We start from the raw sequence: 22,474 nt of genomic DNA on the forward strand, positions 1-22,474 counted from the left end.
TGGTGTGGAGGGTATGGGTAAGTGGGGGTTGGGGTTGAGGGTAGTAGGTGGGGTGTGTGTGTGAGGAGGGTGAGGGTAGAAGGAGGGGGTGGGGTGTGTGGGGAGGGTATGGGTAAGTGGGGGTTGGGGTTGAGGGTAGGTGTTGGGGCTTGTGTGAGGAGGTGAGGGTGGAAGAGTTAGGTGTGTGTGTGTGTGGAGGGTATGGGTAAGTGGGGGTTGGGGTTGAGGGTAGTAGGTGGGGTGTGTGTGAGGAGGGTGAGGGTAGAAGAGAGGGGGTGGGGTGTGTGTGGGAGGGTATGGGTAAGTGGGGGTTGGGGTTGAGGGTAGTAGGTGGGGGTGGTGTGAGGAGGGTGAGGGTGGAAGAGAGGGGGTGGGGTGTGTGGGGAGGGTAAGAGGGTGGGGTGTGTGTGTGGGAGGGTAGGGTAAGTGGGGGTGGGGGGTTGGGGTAGGTGTTGGTGTGTGTGGAAGAGAGGGAGTGGGGGTGGAAAGAGGGGTAGGGCGTGTGGGTGTGTGTGTGGGAGGGTATGGGTAAGGGGTGGGGGTGTGTGGGGAGGGTATGGGTAAGTGGGGGTGGAAGAGAGGGGGTGGGGTGTGTGGGGAGGGTAAGAGGGTGGTGTGTGTGTGTGGGAGGGTAGGGTAAGTGGGGGTTGGGGTTGAGGGTAGGTGTTGGGGTGTGTGAGGAGGGTGAGGGTAGAAGAGAGGGGGTGGGGTGTGGTGTGGGGGGGGGGTAAGAGGGTGGTGGGTGTGTGTGGGAGGGTATGGGTAAGTGGGGGTGGGGGGTTGGGGTAGGTGTTGGTGTGTGTGGAAGAGAGGGAGTGGGGGTGGAAGAGAGGGGGTGGGGTGTGTGGGGGGGGTAAGAGGGTGGTGGTGTGTGTGGGAGGGTATGGGTAAGTGGGGGTGGGTGGGGGGTTGGGGGTAGGTGTTGGTGTGTGTGGAAGAGAGGGGGTGAGGTGTGTGGGGAGGGTAAGAGGGGGTGGGGTGTGTGTGGGAGGGTAGGGTAAGTGGGGGTGGGGGTAGGTGTTGGTGTGTGTGGAAGAGAGGGGGTGGGGGTGTGTGGGGGAGGGTATGGGTAAGTGGGGGGGGGGGGGTTGGGGGTAGGTGTTGGTGTGTGTGGAAGAGAGGGGGTAGGGTGTGTGCGGGTGTGTGTGGGAGGGTATGGGTAAGTGGGGGTGGAAGAGAGGGGGTGGGGTGTGTGGGGAGGGTAAGGGGTGGGGGTGTGTGGGGGAGGGTATGGGTAAGTGGGGTGGGGGGTTGGGGGTAGGTGTTGGTGTGTGTGGAAGAGAGGGAGTGGGGGTGGAAGAGAGGGTGGGGTGTGTGGGGAGGGTAAGAGGGTGGGGGTGTGTGTGGGAGGGTATGGGTAAGTGGGGGTGGAAGAGAGGGGGTGGGGGAGGGTATGGGCAAGTGGGGGTGGAAGAGAGGGGGTGGGGTGTGTGGGAAGGGTAAGATGGTGGGGGTAGGTGTTGGTGTGTGTGGAAGAGAGGGGGTGGGGGAGGGTATGGGCAAGTGGGGGTGGAAGAGAGGGGTGGGGTGTGTGGGAAGGGTAAGATGGTGGGGGTAGGTGTTGGTGTGTGTGGAAGAGAGGGGGTGGGGGAGGGGAGGGTAAGTGGGGGTGGAAGAGAGGGGGTGGGGTGTGTGTGGGGGGGGTAAGAGGGTGGTGGTGTGTGTGGGAGGGTATGGGTAAGTGGGGGTGGGTGGGGGGTTGGGGGTAGGTGTTGGTGTGTGTGGAAGAGAGGGAGTGGGGGTGGAAGAGAGGGGGTGAGGTGTGTGGGGAGGGTATGGGTAAGTGGGGGTGGAAGAGAGGGGGTGGGGTGTGTGGGGAGGGTAAGAGGGTGGTGGTGTGTGTGGGAGGGTATGGGTAAGTGGGGGTGGGTGGGGGGTTGGGGGTAGGTGTTGGTGTGTGTGGAAGAGAGGGGGTGGGGGAGGGGAGGGCAAGTGGGGGCGGGGCTTCCGTTATTCTCTGCTGGGTGTCGGTTGTTTTTTCTCCTCAGTTTAGTTATCGTTGCGCGCGCTCATGTCTCCCTCGTTCACATGTCTGCGCGCGCCTCCGCTCCGGTCACCGTGGCCGCGGGGCGGGTTCCCGCTACCGCCGCCATCTTGTCCGTCTGTCTGTCCGCTGACCCAGTCTATTCGTTGGCGCATTTGCTCAGAGTCCAGAACCGAAGAAACGGCAGAAGCTGCGTCGCAGAAAGAAAGAAAAGCGGATCAGCGGGTCTGTAAAGTGGTCCCGAACCGTCTCTGTCCGTCTGTCCCCTCCCCTCCCCTCCCCTCCCCCTCTCTTTGTCTGTCTGTCTCTGCCCCTCCCTCTCTGGCAGAGATTTCCTCCTTCTCTACCTTGGGGCTTCTTTTTGGCTGGCTCTGGGCTTTCCTCTCCTCTCTGTCTCACACACTGTCTCTTTGTGCACTCCTCTCTCTGTTATACACTGCATGTCTCTTTTTGCACCCCACTCCCCTCTCTCATGCACTGCCTATCTGTGCACTACACTTCTCCCTCATGCACTGTCTCTTTTTGCACTCCCCTCTCACACACACACTGCCTGTCTCTTTGTGCACTTCCCTTTCAGTCATATGCTGCCTGTTTCCTTCTGCACTGTACTCCTCTCTCTCTCTCACACACACTGTCTCTTTGTGCATTCCTCTCTCTGTCTCGCTGTCATACGCTGCCTGTCTCTTTTTGCACTGGACTCCCCTCTCTGTCATGCATTGTCTGCCTTTTTGTGCACTGGACTCCCCTCTTTATCATTTACTGTCTGTCTGTTTGTACACTTCCCTCTGTCATGCATTGCCTATCTCTTTTTGCACTGCACTCCCTCTCCCTCCCTCACGCACTGTCTCTTTGTGCACTCCTCTCTCTGTTACGCACGGCCTGTCTCTTTGTGCATTGCACTCCCTCTCCCTCACGCACTGTCTCTTTCTGCACTTCCCTCTCTCTCGTGCACTGCCTATCTCTTTGTGCACTGCACTCCCTATCTGTTTGTGCACTGCACTCCCTCTCCCTCACGCACTGTCTCTTTGTGCACTCCTCTCTCTGTCACGCACTGCCACTCTCTTTGTGCACTTCCCTTTCTGTCATATGCTGCCTGTCTAATTTTGCACTGGACTCCCCTCTCTGTCATGCACTGTCTGCCTTTTTGTGCACCTCACTCCCTTCTCTCTCATGCACTGCCTATCTCTTTGTGCACTGTACTCCCTCTCCTCTCTCTATCACACACTGCCTGTCTGTTTTTCACTGGACTCCTCTCTCTATCAATTACTGTCTGTCTCTTTGTGCACTTCCCTCACTATCATACACTGCCTGTCTGTTTTTGCACTGGACTCCCCTCTCCCTCACGCACTGTCTGCCTTTTTGTGCACTGAACTCCCCTCTCCCTCACGTACTGTCTCTTTGTGCACTCCTCTCTCTGTTACGCACGGCCTTCTCCCCTCTCACACACACTGCCTATCTCTTTGTGCACTTCCCTCTCTCACATGCACTGTCTCTCTCTTTGTGCACTTCCCTCTCTGTTATACACTGCATGTCTCTTTTTGCACTGGACTCCCCTGTATGTCACACACTGTCTGCCTCTTTGTGCACTGCACTCCCCTCTCTCTCATGCACTGCCTATCTCTTTGTACACTGCACTCCCTCTCCCTCACGCACTGTCTCTTTGTGCACTGCCTATCTCTTTGTGCACTTCCCTCTCTGTTATACACTGCATGTCTCTTTTTGCACTGGAGTCCCCTCTCTGTCACGCACTGTCTGTCTCTTTGTGCACTGCACTCCCCTCTCTCTCACACACACTGCCTGTCTCTTTGTGGTCTCTTGTATTCTGCCTGTCTCCCTCTTAGTGGTAGTCTGTGTTCAAGGCCTCTCTCTGTCAGAGATGTCCTCCCTGTGTATCTTGAGTCGTTTTTTTTGTCTGTCTGTCTGTCTGGGGCATTTTCTGTCTCTGCCAGCCTGAGATTAACCATTAAGCAAAATAAGCAGGTGCTTGGGGCATCACAGAGAGTTTTTTTTCCCCTAGCCGTGTCTTTAACTCTTCCGCTGAAGTCTGCCACAGCCATTATCCAACTTGAATTTCTGTGTTTTTCTAATTATTATGATGTGTTGCTTCCTACAATATTTCTTGTCAGCTCTTATTCAGTCTTATTGTATTGTTAGTTAAGCAATAGAAGGGATGAGGAGCAGCTCAGTGCTCCCCTCTCTTGTCTGTGCATCTGTCTGTCTCGCAGGGCAGTGCCAAGGGTTGTGCGGTCACATTGGATGCAGTGGAAACAGGGGCACAAATATCAGTCCACATCGGTTGTCTTTCTCTGCTGCAAAGGCTGTAGTGCAGTGGGTGGGGTGGGTACTAGAGGCCTTGTGGTACAGGAGGCCTTAGGATTCTCCTGCCATTTTAGGGGGGGGGGGGTTGTCCGCCCCTCTGTGTCTGGGCTCCATTGTTCCTGCTAAAGAGCAAGAATGTACCTGAGAGTCCTCCGCCAACGTTCCTGCTGGTGAGAGATGGTACAAATGTGTCCTGCTTTCCGTCAGCAGAGCATTGCAGTATTTTTGCACTACCCCCACTGGCGTGGACGTTGGTGGAGGACTCTGTGCAGCTTTTTCTGCTGCTTTTTTTTTTAAGCAGGAATATTGCTGTGCCCCCACCCCCAGCCCTCTGTCTCTCTCTCTTCGGGGTCTCTGTGTCTGTCAATCTCTATGTTCTCCTGTGTCTGTCTGTTTCTCTCCCCGTAGGGACTCCCTTCTCTTGTACTTTGGGTCTTTTCTGTCTTTTCTCAGGGGTCTTTGCCTCTCTGTCTTTAGGGTCTCTGCTCTCAACATCTCTGCTGTCTTGAGCTACTATTGTCTGTCTTTTTTTAATCTCTCCTCTTTTGGTGTGGCTGAGAGATCTGTTTCCAAGATCTCCATTTGTTTGTTTTTCTGCCTATCTCACCTCTATCCTTGTTTTTATCATATGCAGGGGCTCATTTTCAAAGCACTTAGACTTACAAAGTTCCATTGGTTATTGTGAAACTTTGTAAGTCTAAGTTCTTTGAAAATATGCCTCCAGATACGATTCTGATACAAATGTACAGAGAGACAGTTTCATCTTCATGGAGTTTTTATTCTAGTCAGCACACAGAGGTGATAAAATAAGAAATGTCAGGGGTATGATCTATCATAGTAAATATGGGTAAAGTCGGCAGTATTAGCAGATGAACACAGTTGAAGATTTAAAAAGAGGGTTTTAGGTGATATTTGAATATAGCTGGAGGGAGGGGGGCTGATGCACCAACTCAAGAAGGCCATGCCAGACGTATAGCATAGCAGGTGAAAAGCATAGGGCCAGCTTAATTGGTCCTGGTCTGTAGGTGGCGAACAACTGTGACAAGGCAAGCGTTAATGCCCCTGTACAAGTTGTTGAAACTTTTGTGGTGATCCAAATAAACTGACCCAGAACCTGTTGGTGAAGCCCCAATTCTCCTTACCCACAAGTCCTTTACTCTGGTTGCCTGTCATATCTGTCCTCTGTCATCCCCTACACCCCGGCCCATTCCTTTCGTTCCCTAAACGGCCACCGTTTAGTCCTTTCTCTCTCCGGTTTGCACACTATGAATCTACTTCTCCCTCCTCTTCAGTCTGAACTTTCTTTCTATGGAGTTCCTGTCCCTCTTTTTTATTACTGTATGTAAACTGCTTTGACTTCACCTATGTAAATGTGGTATATCAAGTAAAGAAATCAACGTAAAATTGAAGTATTGTCTTCAGTTTTGGAGGGACATAAAAAGACTTTGAGGCCCTCCACCACGGGCTTGCTATGCACCGATCCGACACTACCGCCGGGCTATCGCAGGAGCCTACCCCCACCACGTAACATTTCCAGTGCTTCAAAAATATTTTTCTATTTTTAGCACCGGGGGCTTACCCGGTTACCGTCGGGTTAGCGTGGGAGCCCTTACCACCTCTTAAATAGGTGGCAGTAAGGGCTCCCTGGAAAATGGCCGTGTGGCAAGTGGTAACTTACCACGTCGCCATTAACTTTTTTTTAAATAAAAAAAAAAAAGTCCTTTTACCCGCTGCAGTAAAAGGAGGCTATTGTGCGCAGTAAACCTGCACACCATGATGCCACCGCAAGGGGCCTTTTACCACAGCTTGGTAAAAGGACCTCTTGAAGTGGTTCCCAGACAAGTTTGTGCCAAAAGATGTAGTAAAATGAGCTTGAGAAGCTGAATATGTATACCCTAAGGGAAAGGAGGGATAGGGGTGATATGATACAGACATATTTGAAAATATTGATATACAAACAGATCATGTCCAGGGAAGGGGACGTGGGCGAACTAGAGAATATTACAAGTTGGGTTGAAAGGAGACTTAAGGGCTGGTGGTTGGGAGGCGGGGATAGTGCTGGGCAGACTTATACGGTCTGTGCCAGAACCGGTGGTGGGAGGTGGGACTGGTGGTTGGGAGGCGGGGATAGTGCTGGACAGACTTATACGGTCTGTGCCAGAACCGGTGGTGGGAGGTGGGACTGGTGGTTGGGAGGCGGGGATAGTGCTGGACAGACTTATACGGTCTATGCCAGAGTCGGTGGTGGGAGGCGGGGATAGTGCTGGGCAGACTTATACGGTCTGTGCCAGAACCGGTGGTTGGGAGGCGGGGCTGGTGGTTGGGAGGCGGGGATAGTGCTGGGCAGACTTATACGGTCTGTGCCAGAGCCGGTGGTGGGAGGAGGGGATAGTGCTGGGCAGACTTATACGGTCTGTGCCCTGAAGAGGACAGGTACAAATCAAGGTAGGATATACACAGAAAGTAGCACAATTGAGTTTATCTTGTTGGGCAGACTGGATGGACCGTGCAGGTCTTTTTCTGCCGTCATCTACTATGTTACTATGTTAACGAATGAGAAACTGATTGCTACAGTGGCTGTATTGTTACCTGATTGTATGGAGTCAGATCTTGAGACGGAGGAGGGTGCTTTTGTTTTCCTTCCTAGGCAAGTTGACAAATGATTTGATATAAACATGTTGGACTTTCACTGGCACTAGAGCCTACAGTTGGTTACATTGTGGTTTAGTTTTAGCCCATCACCAATTGCAGCATTTGGAAAGAAAATGACGCAAAGACAAATTGGATGAGTCTAAGAGACCGTGTAGGCTGCGTAGTGCTTACTGTCTTCAAGAAATTTATTAAAAGAAGGACAACGTGAATAAAGGATTACAGAGGCTGGCAATATTTCTCCCCAATTGTTTAACATAGTTAAGGAATTTACAGATATAAAAGATGTCTCCTCTGTAAGTTCATAAACCCATGAAGGATTTGCTCTTTTTTTTTTTTTTTCAAATGAAGATTGAAAAGGTGTCAGATCAAGAGGAGGTTGGTATTCTGGGAGATTCTCGATTAGAAGATTCAAAGATTTTTTAAATTTGTTACTAAGATGGAGATTCTTCTGTATATGAAATCTATTAAATCTTTAGCAGTGTTGTTGGAATCCTATTCCTTGATCCATTATTAATAAAGTGTAGTGAGATGTTATGTTTTCTGATGATGCATATAGTGAAACTTTCACTTCAGAATGGAGTGGTTCCAAAACAACTCAAATGAGGCTATTGTTACTCTTTCACTAGAAAGATTATGAGCTCATTTCAAATTTGCCTTTCTTATCCAAGGTTCTTGAGAAAGTTGTACTAGCTCAACTATTGGAATTTTTGGAACAAAGTAGTATTTTGCATTATTGACAGTCCTACTTGCAGTTATGGATAGTATACATACAAGAGCTGACCAAGACAATGGTAATGTTATTCATTCAACTTGATCTAACAGCAGCCTTTGACTCGGTTTCAGGTTTTTTTTTTGTTGATTGATCAACTAAGTAGTATTGGTCTTGATTCTAATATGCTAAACTCTGCCTGCAGTAGACTTCCTAAATCTGCACGTCAAGCTCCATCTCTGGCCGTCTTCAAATCGAGGCTAAAAGCTCACCCTTTTGATGCTGCTTTAACTCCTAACCCTTACTCACTTGCTCAGTACCCATGTTTTATCATTCCCGCCTTAGTAATTCCCTTATCCTTTATTTGTCCTGTTTTCTGTCCTAATTAGATTGTAAGCTCTGTCGAGCAGGGATTGTCTCTTCATGTCCAGTGTACAGCACTGCGTATGTATTTATTTATTTGTTGCATTTGTATCCCACATTTTCCCACCTCTTTGCAGGCTCAGTGTGGCTTACATGATACCGTACTCGGCGATTTCGGTATGAACAAATACAAGTTACGAGTAATGTCAATGTGATATTATGGTAGAGTGAGATACATGTATGGTAAAGACAATTGGGGAGAACTTAATGAGGGAAAGGAAGAGTTAGGATATGTCCGTTATGATCTTTGATTAAGTTGTGTCGCAGATGTCCAGGTTTTTTATGTTGGGTCGGTGGGGTATGCCCTTCTGAACAGTTCTGTTTTTAGTGCTTTCCGGAAATTCATGTGGTCTAGTGTGGTTTTTACTGCTTTTGGCAGTGCGTTCCACAATTGTGCTCTCAGGTAGGAAAAGCTGGAAACATAGGTGGATTTGTATTTGAGTCCTTTACTGCTTGAGTAATGAAGGTTTAGGTATGATCGTGCTGTTTTTATGGTGTTTCTGAGTGGTAAGTCGATGAGGTCTGTCATGTATCGCGGTGCATCGCCATAGATGATTTTTTTGAACTGTCGTGCAGATTTTGAATGCAATGCGTTCCTTCATTGGAAGCCAGTGCAATTTTTCTCGGAGTGGTTTGGCGCTGTCAAAACGTGTTTTTCCATATTTAAGCAGTGCTGCTGTGTTTTGGGCGGTTTGAAGTTTCTTTATGATTTGTTCTTTGCATCCCGCATAGATTCCGTTACAGTAGTCTGTGTGGCTTAGTACCATTGATTGTACCAGGTTGCGAAATATTTCCCTCGGGAAGAATGGTTTCACACGTTTTAGTTTCCACATTGAGCGAAACATTTTCTTTATGTTGAGTTTAGCTTGGGACTCTAGTTGGAGGTTTCGGTTGATAGTTACTCTGAGAATTTTCAGGCTGTCTGAAATAGGTAGGGTGTATCCTATCGTGTATAGAAATAAGTAGTAGTAGTTTGGAATGACGGGTCTCTTCATTGCAAAACATAGGTAGAGGAGTTCCTCAAGGATCCATTTTGTCTCCAGTTCTTTTCAATTTATATTTGATACCTACCATTAGCAAGGAGTTTGGAAAATTTTAATCTAGAATGTAATTTTTTCACTGGTGATATTCAATTGATTTTATTTGTGAAGGATGATCAGAAGGAAATGATTATGAAAATGAATGGTATTTTATCAGTGGTAAATTCTTGGCTTAATGCTCATAATCTTAATTTAAATTCTGACAAAACTGGTGTTATGTGGTTGTCTGGAAAGGATTCTTATATTATTCGGACCTTCCACCTGGAAGCATGATATATTAAGTTGTTGCCTATGTCTTTGCTGTATGGTTTTGTGTGTGTGTGTGTTGAAGTTCTTTTTCCTTCTCAAACATTTGTTTTAATTTTATTATAATTGTACACTGCTTAGATCCATCATGTGTGGCTTATGCGGTATAGTAAGTTGAATAAAACATAAACATATTGTAGCATCCTGTGGTTCAGGATAAAATCACTACTCTCTGTGTTCAAATTGATTGAGCAATGAAATTTTATCTGCATGTTGGGACTGTTGTTCGTACTTGTTTTTATCATATGAAAATGATACATTAATTGAGACCATTACTTTCTTTAGCAAATATGGTGTAAAAGTTTTATATTTTAACCATGAACTTTTAATGTGCTGATCATTTAATATTGTATGCTTTAATACTGTCGTGCTAAGTGGTAAATTAAGGTAATAAATCAGATTTGAATTGAGGTTGCAGGGTGGTAAACTTAGGAGTAACATGGTGGTGGATGCATAGAATAGCCTCCCAGTTGAGGTGGTGGAGACAAAAACTGTGATGGAATTCAAAAATGCATGGGAGAAGCATAGAGGATCCCTATATAAAAAGAGGATTGTTGGTTTACTCAATATTGATGATGAACGTGACTGTTGGCATGATATTGTGGCATCATATAGAGCTGCCTATATTGATAACCATTTGTTATCATGTCTCACTGCCCTGGTTGTGATGCCAGAGTTCAATTATGAAGGTGTGTAACCTGCATAGAGAGATGGATGAGGCTATGGCTGCCTTGTTAGGCAAACTAGATGGATCATGCAAGTCTTTATCTTATTTATTTATTTATTAGGATTTATTTACCACCTTTTTGAAGGAATTCACTCAAGGTGGTGTAAAGTAAACTGTAAGAATAAATCAAACATGAGCAATAGACAGTTACAGCAGTAAAAACATTTGAATAACAATACAAAGTATGGCATAGTATACTACTTACAATTGACAGTGTAGGGTATAAGCAAAGCTGGAACATATAAGTAAGAGAGTAAGAAGGTAAGGTGACTAATTTAAAGAAAGTTGCACATGAGGTCAAAGAGATGGTTAACATATAGTTAGGTAAGAGAGTAAGAGGAGTTAGAAAATAAGGTGACTAATTTAAAGAAAGTTGCACATGAGGTCAGAGAGATGGTTAACATATAGTTAGGTAAGAGAGTAAGAGGAGTTAGAAAATAAGGTGACTAATTTTAAGAAAGTTGTCATCATTTACTGTATTGTTCTGTTAATTTAGCAATGAAAGAGAAGAAGACAAATAAGAAGAATTTGCCCTGCATACAGACTTGTCAGGAGGAATGGGACCTGAAGATCAATAGTGTGGCTGGATGAGAGGATGGGGTAACCTGAACAGTGTGTTTTTTCTAGCGAAAAAGATGCCGGTACTCAAATGCCAGGCCATCCTTCAGGGGTGGGGTGATCACTGAGGGACCCACCCTACAATAGCCAGACCCCTGCAACCAGTCGCAGAATTGGTGTGTAGGGCCTGAGCTCTTTCACTAGGAGACCATGGATCAATTTTAGCAGACAATGAAAAAGGTGCCGGTACTCAGTACCCCCTCAAAAAAAGCCCTGAACCTGAATGAAGTGGGCAAAGTTACATCCCCTAACATCAATGAGCACAGGCCAGCCACATTCTTGGACTACAGCCTTGCTAGTTTTGCTAGCAGTTTGCAAAACTCATTGGTAAGACATGGGAGGGGGATTGATGTTGATTAAGCATGGACTTTTAAAGTGGAATATGGCAACAAAAACTGACCTAGATGCTGAACAATATTCTCTGAAGCAAGGACATAGTATGGCCTTCTTTGTGGTGGAATTTGGTCATTCGTGAGAAAGATACAGAGAACAGTGTTGAGGGAATGAATAAAAAGCATGGAGCATATGAGAGCTGGTGTCTAATCTACCCAAAGTGGAAATAATCAGAGAAGAGGACTGGGTAGGCTATCAGGGGCATTTTCGAAAGAGAAGGGCGCCCATCTTCCAATACAAATCGGGAGATGGGCGTCCTTCTCTCAGGGTCGCACAAATCGGCATAATCAAAAGCCGATTTTGGGCGTCCTCAACTGCTTTCCATCGCGGGGACGACCAAAGTTCCCGGGGACGTGTCGGAAGCGTACCGAAGGCAGGACGGGGGCGTGTTTAAGAGATGGGCTTCCTCAGCCGATAATGGAAAAAAGAAGGGCGTCCCTGACGAGCACTTGACCGACTTTACTTGGTCCTTTTTTTCTTACGACCAAGCCACAAAAAGGTGCCCGAACTGACCAGATGACCACCAGAGAGAATTGGGGATGACCTTCCTTACTCCCCCAGTGGTCACCAACCCCCTCCCACCCTAAAAAAAAAACTTAAATTTTTTTTTTGCCAGCCTCAAATGTCATACCCATCTCCATGACAGCAGTATGCAGGTCCCTGGAGCAGTTTTAGTGGGTGCAGTGCACGTCAGGCAGGCGGACCCAGGCCCATCCCCCCCCACCTGCTACACTTGCGGTGGTAAATATGAGCCCCTCAAAACCCAATGTACCCACATGTAGGTGCCCTTCTTCATCCCTTAGGGCTATGGTAGTGGTGTACAGTTGTGGGGAGTGGGTTTTGTGGGGGGGTTGGGGGGCTCAGCACACAAGGTAAGGGAGCTATGCACCTGGGAGCAATTTGTGAAGTCCACTGCAGTGCCCCCTAGGGTGCCCGGTTGGTGTCCTGGCATGTGAGGGGAACTACTGCACTACGAATGCTGGCTCCTCCCATGACCAAATGGCTTGGATTTGGTCTTTTTTGAGATGGGCATCCTCGGTTTCCATTATCGCCTAAAACCGAGGTCGCCCATCTCTAAGGTCGACGATCTCAACATTTAGGTCGACCATCTCTTAGGTCGACCTAAATGTTGAGATTTGGGTGTCCCTGACCATATTATCGAAACGAAAGATGGACACCCATCTTGTTTCGATAATACGGGATGCCCTGCCCCTTCACGGGACCGTCCTTAGAGATGGGCGCCCTTAGAGATGGTCGTCCCTGTTCGATTATGCCCCTCCACGTCACCAAGGGCGACCAGCTGGTCCGGAGCCCGCCATTAACAGGGGGGTGAGCTTCGCCCCAGCGTTGACCTGAGCAATCATGGTGGGCTTCAGAAAGAACCTTGCTCACCCTGGCCGCAATAGATAAAAAGGGGCAAGGAGTTTTGTTGGCCTGTGGCTCCACTGGCCAAGAAAAAAGTTTAAAAGACAGTGTGCCTTCTTTCACCCATGCAGCAACTGTGATTTGCTCTCCGCCTGGCCTTGCTTCCTATGCTATGTTGGGAAATAAAGGGGAAGGGTTGCTGGTGACAGTACCGTCTGCTGGGACTGCTTCCTCTCTACAGTTTGCCTTTTCTGTCCGGCTTCAAAACAGCATGGCAGAGGCAAGCTTCTGCAGCAAGGTGTCAGGAATGCCTCTGTGAGGTGCTGAGCCTTCTTGCTCAAACCATGTAGGGCCTGCGTGGGGGGAAGTGTACTGAAAGAACTCAAACATAAAATTGCTGATCTGCTATTAGTGATTTGTAACCTGTCATTAATATTGCCCATAGTACCTGAAGATTGGAGGGTGGCTATAACGCCAATTTAAAAAAAAAAGTTCCAGGGGTGATCTGGGAAATTACAGACTGGTAAGCCTGTCTTCAGTACCAGACAAAATAGTGGAAACAGTTATAACGAATAAAATTATGGAACACGTACACAAATATGGTTTAATGGGACAGAGTCAGCATGGGTTCAGCCAAGGGAAGTCGTACCTTGCCAATTTGCTTCATTTCTTTGAAGGCTTGAATAAACATGTGGATAATGGTTGATGTAAGGTATCTAGATTTCTGCAAGCTTTTGACAAAGTTCCTCATGAGAGACTCCTGAGAAAATGAAAAAGTCATGCGATAGGAGGCAATGTCCATCTGTGGATTAGAAATTGGTTATTGGACAGAAAACAGAGGGTAGGGTTGAATGGCCATTTTTCTCAGTGGAAGAGGGTGAATAGTGGAGTGCCACAGGGATCTCTGTACTGGGACCGGTGCTGTTTAACATATTTATAAATGATCTGGAAATCAGAAGGACAAGTGAGGTGATTAAATTTGCAGATGATTCAAAACTATTCAAAGTTGTCAAAAAACAACATGCAGACTGTGAAAAATTGCATGAAGACCTTAGGAAACTGGAAGACTGGGCATCCAAATGACAAATGAAATTGAATGTAGACAAATGCAAAGTGATGCACATTTGGAAGAATAATCTGAATTATAGTTACCTAATGCCACCTTAGGAGTCAGCATTCACGAAAAAGATCTAGATGTCGTAGACAATGCACTGAAATCTTCTGCCCAGTGTGTTGCGGTGACCAAAAAAGCAAACAGGATGCTAGGAATTATTAGGAAAAGAATGCAAAATAAGATCACGAATATTATAATGCCTCTGTATTGCTCCATTGTGCGACCTCAGCTTCAGTATTGTGTTCAGTTCTGGTCACTGTATCAAAAAAGATAGCGGAATTATAAAAGGTTCAAAGAAGAGTGGCCCAAATGATAAATGGGATGGAACTCCTCTCCTATGAGGAAAGGTTAAAGAGGTTAGGGCTGTTCAGCTTGGAAAAGAGACGGCTGAGGGGGGATATGATTGAGGTCTATAAAATCCTGAGAGGTGTAGACGGATAAAAGTGAATCGCTTTTTCATTCTTTCAAAAAATGCAAAGACCAGGGGACACTCAATGAAATTACATGGAAATACCTTTTAAGCAAATAGTAGGGAATATATTTTCACGCAAAGAATAGTTAAGCTCTAGAACTTGCTGCTGGAGGATGTGGTAACAACGGTTAGTGTATCTGGGTTTAAAATAGGTTTGGACAAGTTCCTGGAGGACATGGGAGAAGCCACTGCTTGCCCCTGGATTGGTACCATGAAATGTTGCTACTAATTGGGTTTCTGCCAGGTACTTGTGACCTGGATTGGACACTGTTGGAAGCAGGATACTGGCCTAAGTGGACCATTGGTCTGACCCAGTATGGCTATTATGCTCATATGTAGGAGGATGATTGGAATTACCCACTTACCCCTCCATGGGCCCGGAGCTGGGGACCTAGGCCAAAAGGCTCTCCCCTTCTTGGTGGGAGTGCCACAGAACTTATGGGGACTGGGACTGGGGGGGTGGGAAGTACCCTTACCCCCACTAGGAAGACTCTGGGTCTTATGGGCAAGGACATGTCCTTCATGGGATGCTGCTCCTGCTTACTCTTCTTATCCACAGGTGCAGCTAGAGAACGAGGACCCGGCCTTTCCTGGACAGAGATCTACAGAATCATGCAGTGTGTGCCAGCGGCAGAGTTCTGCTTCTCATCAGAGCCCGGCATTACCAGTGGAACTATCTACTTCTGCATCTTCAGCCAATCTTATGTCTACAAATCGGTCTGAAGCTTCGGGTGAGGTTGGGGAGGGGGGCTCTTGTAGCTGCCGGATTCATTGACATTTTCTAATAAAGTAAAACCGGAAAAGTCTAGAACTTCTTCTAAACACAAGAAGGGAAAGGGTAGAAAGTGTAGGGATTCTCCTTCATCTAGTTCTTCCTCCTCCATGCCCGGCTTCTTCTCTTCCAGCTCTAACTCCTCCCCCGAGTGTTGGTTGACCCCTGCTATTTCTGCACCTGCTAGTGGGGGGGGGGGGGGGGGCTCCTCCCCTCATGGTGTTGACTGAGCTTTGGGAAACCGTTCCAAAATCACTGTGAAGAAAGATCAAATAACGTACTAGCAAGGGATATGTAAGTTTAAAGCTAAAAAGAAGTCCAAGTTGGACTCCGCCTCCAAGGACAGGATTGTGTCAAGAAATGTGAATTGGGTCCATTCCTTCCTGTGTTTGGGGGCATGAGGAGCTGTCTCAGTATGGTCTACTTCTTAGATATGCTGACATCATCCTTGATGCGTAGCAGCGCTACGGTGGATGGTATTAGCTTATCTATGATAAAGAATTCAGGGAGAAGATGGAGGAAAACCTCCTTATGTCCTGGGGGACCCAAGATGCGAACCTGTGGTTGACTCGCATGCAGAAATCTACAGGCTGTGCCATGCCCTTTAAAGCCCCTGTTATTTTGACCTCGGGCAGTTCTCGTTCCTTTTATCCCTCCCCAGCCGCTCAAATAGCAGCTGGTGGTTCCACTTCTGCAGACTTGTGTTGGAGGTACAAGTTGGGTTGCCCCTTCATAAACTGTAAGTTCAAACATGTCTGTGCTGGCTATGGTGTGGCAAGTTCAGTTAACAAATGTCTCAAAAATGGGCCTGCCTCTTCCACCTTGTTGGGAAAATAATTATGTTATTGATCTAGCTCCCACATCTGTTTGTGTTCGAGCAGTGCAACTATGGCTCCAGGGACACCTGGATAAAGTGGCAGCGAATGTTCTTTTATCTGGTTTTTCATTTGGTTTTCTAATCCCTTTTAATGGCTCAGTTGAGAACACTTCTGTCTGCAATTCATCTTCTACTATTAAATTGGTGGAGGTGGTTCTCGCCAAACTCAGTGAGGAAATTGCTCTGGGTCGTGTTGCTAGCCCATTTTCATCTTCTCCGTTTCTGGCCATGAAACTGGTTGTCATTCCCAAAAAGGAGCTAGGTAAGTTTTGACTTATCCACAACCTATCCTATACCCCTGGAACGTTGGTTATTATGTGATGCGTTATGCCTCCTTCGATCAAGCGGTGGCTCTTATACGCAGATGTGGCTTGGGTTCTTTATTGGTCAAGGTTGATATTGACTCTGCATTTTGTGTGTTACCAGTTCACCCTGACCCTTTCCCACTTTTAGGATTTCGGTTCTGCGATTCCTACTACTTTGACAAATATATGCCCATGAGCTGCTCTAGTTCCTGTGCCTGTTTTGAGTGTTTTAGTACCTTTGTGCACTGGGTTGTGGAACATAAATTAGATCTATCTACCTTGCTCACTATTTAGACCGGTGGTTCCCAAACTTTCTTGGTTCAAGGCGTCCTTAGCGTGTCAGTAGTTTTTTTTAATGGCGCCCCAAAGTCACAAGAAAGTCCTGCTTATTAAATAGGACCAAATTCTATAGGCCCCTGTTCTATATTGGCACCTGGGCACCTAGATACTGTTACAGAAGTCGAGAGTAACCCAGTATTGGGGCACCTAAGATCAAGCACCCACAGTTACACTAGCTATAGACCCAATGTACCTAAATGCAGCAAGGGCACACTTTGCTGCTAAACTCGCCCTTAAAGAAGAGCACTTAACTGTTTTGCTAATACTTACATGTATAGTTCCTTCAAGTGTCAGGTATTATATACATTCATGTGCAAACCCAGTTTTAGAATTGCCGCCTTTATTTTCAGTCAGAAAACTGTCATTCATTAGGTAGATTCCAAGCTTCCATTCCAGCCTTGTAGCTTCCTGAAGTCTCCAACATGTATTGTGACAAATCCAAGCATGGTAACAGGGTTGCCAGCACAATTCTTAAGAATTCCTCAGGTCTGAAAGCTGCATTAGAAAGCCAGTGTCATTCATGCTTCATATGCCTAAAATAAATTTTGTTTTTAATCCCAAACCCTCCTTTTAGAGACCTTTTCCCTAAAGGGCAGAAGCTTAGCCAGGTTTTTATGTCAGTGGGAGCAGACATTTTGTAAAATAGGCACCTGTTGAAGGCTGAAGGGCCAATTTGCACAGGCACCTCTGCTAAAGGGCTACTGCTGTATCTTTAGGGTTTGCTGCTGTTTAACATATTTATAAATGATCTTGATTTGGGAATAACTAGTGAGGTAATTAAGTTTGCTGATGACACACAGATATTCAAAGTTGTGAAGTCGCAAGAGGATTATGAAAAATTGCAAGAGGCCCTTGGAAGACTGAGAGACTAGGCAACCAAATGGCAGATGGCTTTTAATGTGAGCAAGTGCAAATTGATTCCTCCTTCGGTCTGTCCCAGTATGGCAATGCTTATGTTCTTACCACTATACAGTCATACAAGGCCACTATTTAGAAGCATAGCGTGTGCTAGAACAGTAGCCGCTATGTTCCCGTCCCTCTGGACACCCTTCTGCCCCGGCACTCACCACAGTGGAAGTTCCCCATGTCCAGTTCATAAAAATAAGCGACTGTCTTGGCCATGGTTGTCCTCAGCGCTGCTGGCCACCTGTGGTGGGGAGGGATCAAAAGTCCACGCACTCTTCTGCGACTCGCAGCCGAGCAGCGCTACCTACTGGCCTATTCTGCAACCTCTAGCTTGGTCACCACCATGCCCTACGCGTCACCGCATCCTGAATGTTACAACAGCATGCTCCGCCCAGAAGCCAGCACACCGTGTGCAGCGTCATCTCCCTCTGTGGCATCCCTTTGAGTTGGTGCACTGCAGTGCAGTTTGGGAAACACTGATTTAGACTAATTTCCTTTTCGTTGGCCATTCGTTTTCAAGTGATTGTCATTCTCTGATGTCTGTTTTCTTGCAAGTGGTGGGTGATTTTGGTATAACACTGTCAAGGGAAAAAACTGAGGGCCCAGTAAGGATCCTGACCGTTCTGGGTATTGAAATTGGTATGGTCCACATGGCGACTAGATTACCTCAGGGAAAGTTTCTGATCTCCCAGACCTGGTTTCTCAAGTCTTGCTTGCAGGTTACTTCCTATGAATTCTTCACCGGCTGCCTGCTGCTACTGCTAAAATCTCCAAGCCTCAACATTTTGTTTGCCTTTTGGCAGGCATCTGCAAGGATTTCGATGTTTAGGCTTCATTTTTACATTTCAATGGTGTACAACCTATCGAGCAGACAGAGGTGTTTAATGCAGATTCCTTAGCGTCCCTCCGGACCGGACCAGGATTGGACTGATGGGTTGTGCTCGCCTACCAGCAGGTGGAGACTGAGAAAAAAACTCTGACTCTAGAGAGCCAATAGGAGCCTGTGGAGCTATTTTTAGACGCAACAGGGGTGCGGATTTAGGTGCAATGGCCACCCAAGGGAACAAGACTGATTTGACTACAAACATCACCATTCTCGAGTTGTTTCCTATCTGGGTGGGTTGCAGACTCTGGTCGGACAGGCTGCTTGATCATAAAGTTATTTTTTGGTGCGATAATCAAGGTGTTGTTGAGGTTGTTATCTGATATCCAGTACATTGCCCCAAAGTTGATGCCTTAATGTGGCAAATTATTCTCAAATATCTAAATTAATAGTGTTTTCAGGGCTCATGATGTGCCAGGGGTGCACAATCCTATTGCTGATGTACTTTCTCATTTTCATTTTCAGCGATTCCGCAAGTCCTCGGGTGGACCGATACTGTACTCTTTTCCTGATCTATCTCTGGCATGTGGGACTAGCGCAGTCTACGGAATGTTGAGACGTGGTAGTCATATGTGACTGGCTTCAAGAAGATTGACACCTAGGGAGGACTCTCTTGTTTCTCATTTGGTGAGTTACATTCTATTCACTAAAGATTGGGGATTTTCAAAACGATCTGTTGCACAATATATTGTGGGTTTTGTATCCTTTTTCAAAGTTGTTCTTTTTCATGCCGCATTCAGTCTGGCCTTCTATGCGGCTTTGCGAGTAAGCGAGTTGGTACCTAAATCCACTTGTCATGGCAGTGAAGGACTGCGGATCAAGCACGCTAGCCTGTTGTCCGATATGCTACAGATCACAATCGCTAGATCTAAAACAGACCAATACTATCACATTGCGAAGGATAGTTGGGACTAGTCACTTGTCCCCATTCTAATATGCTTCAGTTTCTGCAGTTCCAACCTCATTGGTTGTCCTTCTTCCTTTTCCATGCCAACGATTCACCACTGACGAGATTTCAGTTTGCGTTGGTCCTTTGAATGTTTGTACTTCACATTGAATATACCACTCACTCCTTCCGTATTGGTGTGGCTACCATTGCTGAGGTGGCAACAGGCCTTAGTCATGAAGCTATACAGCTACTGGGCAGATGGAAGTCGGGGTCTATCAAGAGCTATATCAGGCAGATTCAATAACCCAGTTAGTCTTGTTACTAAGTTGCATGTTTTTCTGTGTGGCTTTGTGCTCTCTCTTTTCTTTTACAGGTGTTCTCTCTCCTTATGCTGTATGGATGGTCGGGCATTCCTTAATTCATTGGGCGGGTTGACATGCAGCGATTTATCCAGGCAGACTGCACCTAGGGCTGATGGCTTGAGGAGTTCAACTGTTGTGGCGGGGTGATTGGGGAATGCGCTCGCAAGACCTCTAGTCCCCTTACTTTGGACTTTCAAGCGGCAGAACAGGGGGCCAGACCTTCTAATGAGCCACCTCAGGGGAAATAATATTGGTTCCTTCACCAACAAACAGCTCATCAATGTCATCAAGGATGATCTGGCAATTTTATTGGAATGTTTCCCGTCTCTTCCCTATTCTGGTCAGACATTATCCCCCTCCCTCTTTGTGTCAGTGACAGGACATGGACTAGAGGACTTGTAAAAGTTAATTGTCCAGGAGCCAAATGGCTTCTCTCCAGAGGGGTTACCAGATCTGACACCCTTGGGTTGACTTTGCTTGCTGTGAACTGTATGGCCTGGACAGCGTCCACTTGTCGGATGTTGGCCTTGAGTTGCTGCTCAACAATTTTCAAGAAGCCGTGGAGTGGGTTTTGTGGCCTGCATCTTTGTTTTTTGGTCGAAGGGCCACCAGTTTGGCAGTCCCTGTGCTGGGGTGGTGGGGGTTACCTGAGCCTGGAACACCTTCAAAGGAGGTCCTTTGAATGAGGCCTTAACATTCACTGGGCGGTCAATGTTAAGTCTATGCTTACAAGCTCAGGCCTGTTTTTGCTGTAACTGGTATGGCAGGGTAAATGTTTCTCTCAGGTTTTGTTTAAAGTTTACTGTGTATGGCAGGATGTTCGCCTTGTTATGGTCGAGTTTTATGTTATCCAGTGCTTGAGTAAATTTTGTATTCCACCAATAAAGCACAGCTATGGCCTTGTTATCTTCCACTTGAAATATGTTTATTTCTTAAAATACATAGTGTGATGGGGTGAATAGTCTCAAATCCCCTGTTTATTGGTCCTTGTCAACAATCATCTATTTGGTTACCTTGAGGAGTGCAAAATAAAGGCATTTGTGAGTTGGAGAATCTTGGACTGTATATGGGAGCAGATAGGGAGGCACTGAAGTGACATAAGAAAAGGGATTACATGATTGTAGCAACATTGAAGGAAGATAAGTCCAAGTATGTAACATAAGTAGTTGAAATTTTTCTAGATTGTAGTGTAATAGTGTAGAAAAATGGTTAGCAGGAGACCTGTGAAGAGCAGGTTACAGTAGTTTAAATGTTAGGTAATGAGAAAACGGAAAAGGTTTTAGAAGTGTAATCAGAAAGGATAGGATAGATATTTTTTTGATGATTGTATAGAGAAAGAAACAAGCAGGTTGATATTCAAAGCAATTTAACTGGCCAGAAATGGCTCCTGAATGGTTAAATTGCCTGTTCAGGGAGCTAACCACTAATTTTCAGCGGCAGGTGAGTGTTGCTGAAACTAACTAGTTAGCACCAAACTGCAAACTGGCTATTGTGGGTCTTCTGGGAGTGGAGCCAGCACTTGGCCTATTAGGTGCCAATATTCAGCACTTAACCAGCCAGGTTAACCGTATAAATGGGACAGCATAAAAGTCAGTCCGATCTTTATGCAGTAACCTATAGCCGGTTAGATGCTGAAGGTCAGACTTAGCTGGCTATGTGTTGGCCGGCTCCACAAAACTGGATATTCAGTGCCGGTCTGGACAGGGACCGGTATTAAATATCCGGGAATAACGCCGGCAGTGGTCAGCAAAATGCTAATATTGACCCCCAACATTTCCAGTGTTTCTTTTTTTATACAGTATGTAAGATTGTTGCTATTTGTGTTGTGGAAGCTACTGCTGTTATGGTGTAGGATGAGTAGAAGTAAATCGATTTTTTACTTGTTCCAAAAGTACAAAGACTAGAAGACACTCGAAGTTACAAGGAAATACTTTTAAAACAAATAGGAGGAAATATTTTTTCACTCAACGAATAGTTAAGTTGTGGAACTCTTTGCCGGAGGATATGGTAACAGCGGTTAGCGTATCTGGGTTTAAAAAAGGTTTTGACAAATTCCTGGAGGAAAATCGTTCATAGTCTGCTAGTGAGACAGACATGGGAAGCAACTGCTTACCCTGAGATTTGTTGTATGGAGTGTGGCTACAATTCGGGTTTCTGCCAGGTACTTGTGACCTGGATTGGCCACTGTTTGTTTGGAAAACAGGATACTGGGCTAGATGGACCATTGGTCTGACCCAATAGGGCTACTCTTATGTTCTTATATATTAACCTAATGCTTTCTGATTCAGTTAGTATTATTATTATTATTTTTATTATTATTTGTTACATTTGTATCCCACATTTTCCCACCCTTTGCAGGCTCAATGTGGTTCACATATAACCGTTAACGGTGTTAGCCGATTCCAGTTTGAACAAATACATAGAATGAACGAATGCAAAGCGATATTGTGGTATAATGAGGTATATGTATGGTAGGAAACAGTTGGGGGAACTTAGAGAGGGAAAGGGGGAAGAAGAGTCAGGTAATGTCCGTTGCCGTCTTTGATTATGTTGTGTTGCAAGTGACCGGTATTTTTATGTTGGGTCATTGGGGTATGCTCTTATGAACAGGTCTGTCTTTAGTGCTTTCCGAAAATTTAGGTGGTCAAGCGTAGTTTTTACTGCTTTTGGCAATGTGTTCCATAGTTGTGCGCTTAGATAGGAAAAGCTGGTTGCATAGGTGGTTGCATTTGTATTTGAGTCCTTTGCTGCTTGGGTAGTGGAGGTTTAGATATGATCGTGCAGATTTTGTGGTGTTTCTGGTTGACAGGTCAATGAGGTCTGTCATGTATCCTGGTGCCTCGCCGTAAATAATTTTGTGAACCGTCGTGCAAATTTTGAAAGTGATGCGCTCTTTGATTGGTAGCCAGTGCAGTTTTTCTCTGAGTGGTTTGGCGCTGTCAAAATGTGTTTTTCCAAATATAAGCCTGGCTGCTGTATTTTGGGCGGTCTGAAGTTTCTTTATGATTTGATCCTTGCA

At 46.2% G+C, this 22,474-nt stretch overlaps 1 protein-coding gene across 3 annotated transcripts in view; it reads left to right on the forward strand.

Moving 5' to 3' along the window:
• Positions 1 to 2,004: 2,004 nt before the first annotated feature.
• Positions 2,005 to 22,474, forward strand: part of ZNF821 (zinc finger protein 821) — a 104,009-nt gene continuing 83,539 nt past the window's right edge. Inside the window, exons 1-2 of one of the 3 annotated variants that reach the window (XM_030204677.1) lie at positions 2,122 to 2,209; positions 18,670 to 18,831. Coding sequence is in view for 1 of the 3 variants with exons in the window: in XM_030204675.1 (XP_030060535.1) it covers positions 2,029 to 2,209 (181 nt within the window). In the remaining 2 variants the exon portion in view is untranslated. Of the gene's footprint in view, positions 2,210 to 18,669; positions 18,832 to 22,474 lie in introns of all 3 variants that reach the window. The other 2 variants (XM_030204675.1, XM_030204678.1) reach the window with 2 other exon arrangements.

The sequence above is a fragment of the Microcaecilia unicolor genome, chromosome 5 (genome assembly GCF_901765095.1).
Source record: "Microcaecilia unicolor chromosome 5, aMicUni1.1, whole genome shotgun sequence".
NCBI lineage: Eukaryota > Metazoa > Chordata > Amphibia > Gymnophiona > Siphonopidae > Microcaecilia > Microcaecilia unicolor.